The sequence below is a fragment of the Buceros rhinoceros genome, unplaced genomic scaffold (assembly GCF_000710305.1).
Source record: "Buceros rhinoceros silvestris isolate BGI_N320 unplaced genomic scaffold, ASM71030v1 scaffold9324, whole genome shotgun sequence".
NCBI classification, from domain to species: Eukaryota; Metazoa; Chordata; class Aves; order Bucerotiformes; family Bucerotidae; genus Buceros; species Buceros rhinoceros.
In genome coordinates this window covers 26,869-34,177 of record NW_010408809.1, presented here as the reverse complement: position 1 = coordinate 34,177, position 7,309 = coordinate 26,869, and the positions used below count along the sequence as shown (strand labels likewise).

Genomic DNA, 7,309 nt, shown 5'->3' with positions numbered 1-7,309 from the left:
TTAAAAACCAAATACTGTTAATTTAGGTCTAGCAGAGGCATGGTAAAAGGCTGCCAAAATACGCGTTCCAGATTCTTCAAAAGGAGCTGGTTGTCATCCTTCCAGAGAGCTGAGCGAGAGAGAGCTCTGCGCTCTGCTGCTTTAGGTATTTAAGTCCTTGGCTTGTGTAGGAAATTGGCACATTGAAATTCGAATGTGATGCCAACTGTGCTCTGGGATTTTAATTTTTCCCATTTAATCAAGTATCTTATTCACTTTTCTTTAACATCCAGGCAAAAATGCCTCTAGAACATAGCTGTCAGAGTTGAATGTGGATTGGGTAGCGTTCACCATTTTCTGCAATTATGAAGCTCATTTCGAGATTGTACTGAGGTTTCTTTCTCTTCTGCTGGGATGATGCTGGTTTTGAGTTAGGAGGTGGTGCAGGTGTTCATCCATCCAGCATTCATGGCCTTTCATTCATCAAAATCGAATGGGACTCTGAAGGGACCCACCACCGTTCATATTTTTCTTTAAATTGAAGGGGCGTGTGTTTAAAGCGTGGAGTGGAACGCTGCTCTGATTAAACAAATGAACGCTTCCGCTTCATTAGAGGCAGGGCTCTTGTCCTTGCAGAGGTTTTGCTTTTCAGTGATTTTCTGTTAGTCTGTTTCTATCTCCACACTTTTTTCTTTCTTCATATATATCCCCTGTGGCCACCCATAATGCTGTTACTTTGACAGAATAAATTTCTTAAAACATTTCTGCTTTTGGTGGTTACATACAGCGTTATGTGCAGCGATAGAAACAATTGCTCGGCAGGCGGTACTGCCTCTGTTGCACCTCTTGCTCATTTTTTTTCAACTATCACGTGTTGAAAGCCTCTTGGAGAGGTATTGGCCTCATTTCCCTTCAGGGAAATTGAGGCAAAAAAAGGTAGAGTGCTTCGGCAAAGGCACAGTGTAAGTCAGCAGCAGATCTGAGCGTACTCCCAGAAGCCCGGACTCCCAGTCCAGCGCTTCAGCTGTGACAGTTCTCTCTCAAACAATAAATTGCATTGCAGCACATTTATACTCTAAACCAAATAAAAAACCCCAAGCTATTTTCTATGAGACAAACTCCATTCCCAATTCAAGTACATTCCTGTGTATAAAACCTTTACGGTATTGATTTTGTTTAAATTTGAAAAAATGTAGAAGCCAGGTTGTCTCCTTCCTTGGCAATAAACAGTTCTGTGAGAGAAGATGACTTTTCCAAAAAAACATACTCAACTGACAGGTAATTTAATTTATTTTTCTTTCTAGGTGATCACAGATTTGGAGGAGCAGCTGAACCAGCTCACTGAAGACAATGCAGAACTGAACAACCAGAATTTCTTCCTATCCAAACAACTCGATGAGGCCTCAGGGGCCAATGATGAGGTGGTCCAGCTGAGAAGTGAAGTTGACCATCTCCGTCGGGAGATCACCGAGAGAGAGATGCAGCTCACCAGTCAGAAACAAGTAAGGCTTTAGAAGTCTGGGTCACAATCCCGGACAGGCAAACCTCCTTTTGAATGAGGTACCTGTAAGGGATGGATGTGCTTCCAGCGGCTTAAGCCACTTCTCGTTGAAGCCCACCTTGCCAGAGCAGTTGGGTGAATGGAAAGTTTTGGTGTTTCCCGTTGTATTTTCATGTAATTTTATTTAGAAATTTTGCCCTCTGAAGATACTGTAATCTAGAATTATTACTTTTAATTTTGTGACCCTGGAAATTACAAAATGTTCATAATGAGGTAGAACTGACATTAACGGCAATCACAAGTGACTGTATGGAAGCCTTGAAATAAATGGGTTATGATTTACCGGCTTATGTTTGCTGCCAGTTTGCATGTACTGTAATTTAAATGGTAAGGCTGAAGCTTAAAGTGCACGCTTGATGTGGGATGTGAGAATTGATAGGAGGATTTATTTTTAGACTATGGAGGCCTTGAAGACAACGTGTACAATGCTGGAAGAGCAAGTAATGGACTTGGAGGCCCTGAATGATGAACTCTTGGAGAAAGAGCGTCAGTGGGAAGCATGGAGAAGCGTTCTAGGGGATGAGAAGTCCCAGTTTGAATGTCGAGTTAGAGAGCTGCAGAGGATGCTGGATACTGAGAAACAGAGCAGGTCTCTCTCCCCTCCTCCTTTTATTAACTTTCATGAAAATGCTCTATAGAAGCTAGTACAAAATTATATTTAGAATAGGATATGGGAGTTGGAACTAAATATAAATTCTTGAGAGGTAGTTCTAAAAATGGTTTATTAGTTAATAGTCATCGCCAGTGATACTGTTTCTTCTGTTTCTTTGCGAGCGAGTGATTCTTGGGGAGTGGTGTTTATCATTGTAAGTTATAAAATGTCTTGACTTCTTATCTTCTACTTTATCCTATGGAAAAGTAGTCTTTGCTCCTAACTGTTCCTATGGGCTCTTGAAATTTTCAGGCTGTAGTTCTAGCAGGGGCAGAACGGGGTTACATAATGTAAAGGTGTTGCAGCAAACAGTCTGGCTTTACCGAGTAACATCTTGAATTGAAGGCGAACCCCTGAAAGAGTTATTGATGCTGCCGCGTGCTGGGAAGAGGTCAAGCCCAGGAAGGAGTTAGGTAACATCATTTTCCATTTTAATGCAGAGTGAGAGCAGATCAGCGTATTACCGAATCCCGCCAGGTGGTAGAGCTGGCTGTCAAAGAACACAAGGCAGAGATTCTAGCCCTCCAGCAAGCGCTGAAGGAACAAAAGCTCAAAGCCGAGAGCCTTTCTGATAAGGTAAGTAACTTTCAACCCTAGGCTTTCATAATTAGGTGTGATGCTTTTCTAGAGGATATTACTTGTGGAAATGTGGTCTTGAGAAGCTTTTTCAAGATGTTAGAGCGAATTAAAAAGGCTGGAGGTCATAGAATAGAATTCTGTTGTCAAGCCAAAGACCTTGGATTTCCTTTGGAAAAAGACTAAAGCCGAAAATGGCCTGTGATGCCTGGAGCGTGCAGTGAAGTCCTGCAATGTTATTTGGTTGGGTTTCTCCCTTACTGTAAGTAAAGGATAATCACGTCATTTTTCTCGAATGTGTTCTTGGTGAGGCTGAATTTTAGGTTTGTGGAACACTCTATTTATTAGTGTTCAGTGTTTTTCTGACCGCTGGTCCCACCTGCCCAGCTCAATGACCTGGAGAAGAAGCATGCGATGTTGGAGATGAATGCACGCAGTTTACAGCAGAAGCTCGAGACAGAAAGGGAGCTCAAGCAGAGGCTTCTGGAGGAGGTAACCTTGGAAATTCATGTTGTGACATCAGAAGAAGGTTTCACATCTTGAGGGGGACGGGTTGTTGTGTGATTAATGGTGTTACACATCCATCCTTCTGTATAACTGGGGAGATTAATAGGGTTGGAAGTTTCGTTTTGACTTAAAACTTTGTGAAGTGTGCGGCCATGTCAGGGTGCAGTAAAAGTGAACTCAAGGGAAGGTGAGCTGGAAGCCAAGGTGACAGCAAGCCAGACAAGGACAGAGACCTTGCAGCCAGTGGGCCCAGTCCCACAGTACCTGACCGAGAAGAGCGGAGCAGGTTTGGTGAAGGCAGTCAGGTTCAGGCTCAGTCATCATCACAGAAGCCTGTAGGGATGAGGCACCTGCTAGGTCAGGTCTGCGAGGCAAGGTCTGTGCCCTGACACAGCATTCTCAGAACGCAGCTCTGACCAGACTGAGGGCAAGGACTACAGCCTAAAACCGCTCCGGAGCCAGGGAGCTGAGGGCGCGTGGGTGGAGGCCACAGGTGAGGCTTCTCTCAGCTTGGTTCACAGCAGTCTGATCCAAGAACCGTCTGCACCAGAGCAGTGAGAGGCTGAGCGCAGGCAGCCAGAGCTGGGTAGTGGGGAAGAGGTTGCAGAGGAGGATTTCAGGGGAAGGGCAGTTGGAGCCTTTTGGTGTACCTGAGGTACTGACAAGATATCCTGCAGTTGAGAACTCTGTGGTGTATCACAGTGAAAGATTTCTGGCTCTTCCTTTGTGACATGTGAGTGTCAGGAGGTTTTCATAGCCAGGGACTTTCTCACCAAGACAGTATAAAACCGGAAAGAATGAGGAGTAGTTTGTCACATGCCCTTTTCTGCTGTTAGCTGGAGACCACTGGACGTAATTTTCCTTATCTCACGTGGCTCTAGAGGAAGGAGTTTATCCTGGCTTATAGATGTTTTTATTTTATTACACAGTACTGAGATGGCTTCTGGTGACTGCATAGAGAGCTTGTGAAAATGGCATTGAGAAGGCATGTGGTGGAAAGAAACGGTGTTGCGACAGATGAATATAAATACACTACATAGAAATGCTTGTTTAGTCATAATACGTTCTGAAAAGAAGGAAAATTTCTAGAATATTGTCATTTCCCAGCTATTAAAGAATTGTCTCTTTACTTTTAAGTTCTGCAATGATGCTTATTTTACAAGGAGCAGTAACGCTTAATTAGCTTTTCTTTAAAACAAGCAAACAACAAAACCAGAACGCTGGCCTTTGTTCTCCTGTTAACAGCAGGCAAAGCTGCAGCAGCAAATGGATCTGCAAAAGAATCACATCTTCCGCCTAACTCAAGGTTTGCAAGAGGCTCTAGATCGAGCAGATCTTCTGAAGACTGAAAGAAGTGATCTGGAATATCAGCTGGAAAACATTCAGGTGAGGGTGAGGAAACCCTCCCCAGGTGGGCAGGACCCTGTGCCCCTCATCTGAAAACCCCGCTCCCTGGGAGGTTTTAGAATGCGATCTGTTGTTTCTGAGTGACACCTTCCTCCTCCGTTCTGCTCTTGAGTTCTCTGTTTCTTAATGTGAAATTTCTTACGTGCGTGTGGTTCACAGGTTCTCTATTCCCATGAAAAAGTGAAAATGGAGGGCACTATTTCTCAGCAAACCAAACTCATTGATTTCCTGCAGGCAAAGATGGACCAACCAGCAAAAAAGAAAAAGGTGGGTGAAAAAGGTTTGAGAGGCATGGAATTAAGTGCTGGTTTTGTGATTGGTTACGTGCTGTGTATTCATAATACTCTGTTTTATCTTTCTTTGCATACCACAAACGTGTCCTCATTTAAGAGCATTCTTTGTTTCGGAACGCTTTACTAGGCAGAACGTGTTCTCTGTGGCTTTCCCAGTATTTTGTTATCCCGCAATACTTAGGTTACAACCCAGTAGTTACACCTCAGTGAGGCTGAAGGACTACAGAATTTTAACTGTGTCTTTTTAATGGTAAGTATGTACGTGCGTACGAACGTACTGTGGATCTAGAGTGGTTGTCTGGTACTTACAGCAGAGGATTGATTAGCCAGGCCATGTGACTTGTGTCACATCTTCGCCATGAGCCGTTCTGTCATTTTGGATTGAGTAATTTAACCCCGTATTTTGAGATCCTCTGTTTAGATGCTTTTGGAGACTCAAGGTGTGAGTACTAACAGGTAACGTACGACCCGCTTTAAATTAATCCGTATCTCAACATTTTCTCTCCAGTGCCAATATGAACTGAAAAATCCATCCTTACACCTATCAGAGTCGCCATTCGGCCCTCTGGCCGCACTGCCACGAGCTAGTTTCACTTTGCCTAGGTTAAGCCATCTCTTACTAGGAGTTAGGAGTTGTCTGTGTGTTTCTGTTGCTAGGGCCTGTTTAGTCGGCGGAAAGAGGACCCTTCTTTACCCACACAGGTTCCCCTGCAATACAATGAGCTGAAAGTGGCACTGGAGAAGGAGAAGGCTCGTTCTGCTGAGCTGGAGGAGGCTCTACAGAAAACACGCATTGAACTCAGATCTGCTCGTGAAGAAGGTAGGAGTTAACAGAAAAGGTGAATCTGAAGGAGAGGCGCGTTTTTGGTCTGAAAACGTGCCCGTAGTTGCGTGCCGCTATAGCAGTGACATGTTGTTTAATTCTTACCTGCTGCTGTGAAGGTGCAATAAGGCTACACTATTTTTCTGTGGGTTGTAATGGCTGAATGGTTACACAGAACCACGGCTGTGAACTACTGTTTCATATTGATTATGTTAACGGGTGGCATTTATCTCGCCTATAGCTGCTCATCGGAAAATATCAGACCACCCTCATCCATCCACTCCCGCCACAGCCAGGCAGCAGATCATCATGTCTGCCATAGTCCGCTCCCCGGAGCACCAGCCTACTCCCATCAGCTTGCTAGCTCCACCCTCCAGCCGCAGGAAGGAGGCGTCCACCCCAGAGGGTACGTTCTTGCTGAGCTTCTCTGTTACTAATTCTCTGTCTACCATTTCACTGCTAGCTCTTTTTTTTTTTAATTTCAAAACCAGATTTTTTTTTACATGATAGGAATAATTGATTATAAGTTTTGGTTTAAAATTCTCTATTTGGATTATAATTTATTTCTGAAAACTTCAGCAATAAAGTAATTATTAGCATGAATAGGTTTAAGAGCATATTTTTTCCAAAGGAGTATGTTTTCTGTACTGCTCTCTGCTTTGATCAGAAGGATTTACGGCTGTTTCCTCAGCATTTAACGATTTCACTTGTCTAAACTGCAGATTTGTTGTGCTGAGCAGAAAGATTCTATCACGACTTTTGGTAAAGGGGCAAGACTTTGATTAGGCATAAAAGGAGGAAGGTACCAGGTCAAAGATGACATTAACACCCTGTGAACTAGAATAAGGGGACACCCTTCCATATCCTTGAGAACGTAAGGGGGAGGATCATCAGAGACAAATTAAAGGCTGAAGGGCTGTGCTCACTTATTCCTAGTTAACCTTTATTCCAGAATGAGTGGTGAATCCCCAGAGCCTGAACTAAACCCTCCATCCGTTAGCTGGGAAAAGCCAGAACCCACTAACTGGTCCAGCTGTCCCAGATAGCTGGGGAGGCACAGGGTGCTAGGAGGATGGGTGACATTGGCACAGGAAGATGTTCTCAGAGGCAGATCGTGGGTAGGGCAGAGAATCACGTTCATCAGTGAACGACCAGGCTTGCAGGATAAACTTTGCTCAACACAGGTGCGCTGCCGGGGATTTTCAGTGTGCTTTGAGACACGGGGGCACTGCGGGCTGGCAGGAAGGCTGCGCAAAGAAGGGCTGCTGGGTGTTGAGTACCACAGGAAAGGCGTCGAAGGGTTTGTCGCTATAGGCAAAATTGAGAGATGAGTTTAGCACATTGTAAGAATCAGAGCTGAGTGCAGACCTGAAGTTTAGGTGGTTTGATTGACATAATCTCGCTACACCAAACATTTGCCATTTCAGTTCTACAGTCTGTTCTCTGTCTAAAGTAATTACTGAGGTGGTTAATGTAGCCTTAAGATTTGCAGACTGCAAAGGAGAGCAGCG

General features: G+C 44.2%; 1 protein-coding gene across 2 annotated transcripts in view; it reads left to right on the top strand.

The window, feature by feature from the left end:
• Positions 1 to 7,309, top strand: part of CIT (citron rho-interacting serine/threonine kinase) — a 70,417-nt gene that overhangs the window by 50,002 nt on the left and 13,106 nt on the right. For both annotated transcript variants that reach the window (XM_010134992.1, XM_010134990.1), the window contains 8 exons: positions 1,284 to 1,481; positions 1,936 to 2,129; positions 2,633 to 2,768; positions 3,156 to 3,260; positions 4,521 to 4,661; positions 4,842 to 4,949; positions 5,633 to 5,795; positions 6,040 to 6,204. In XM_010134992.1, the coding sequence (XP_010133294.1) occupies positions 1,284 to 1,481; positions 1,936 to 2,129; positions 2,633 to 2,768; positions 3,156 to 3,260; positions 4,521 to 4,661; positions 4,842 to 4,949; positions 5,633 to 5,795; positions 6,040 to 6,204 (1,210 nt within the window). The remainder of the gene's footprint in view (positions 1 to 1,283; positions 1,482 to 1,935; positions 2,130 to 2,632; positions 2,769 to 3,155; positions 3,261 to 4,520; positions 4,662 to 4,841; positions 4,950 to 5,632; positions 5,796 to 6,039; positions 6,205 to 7,309) is intronic.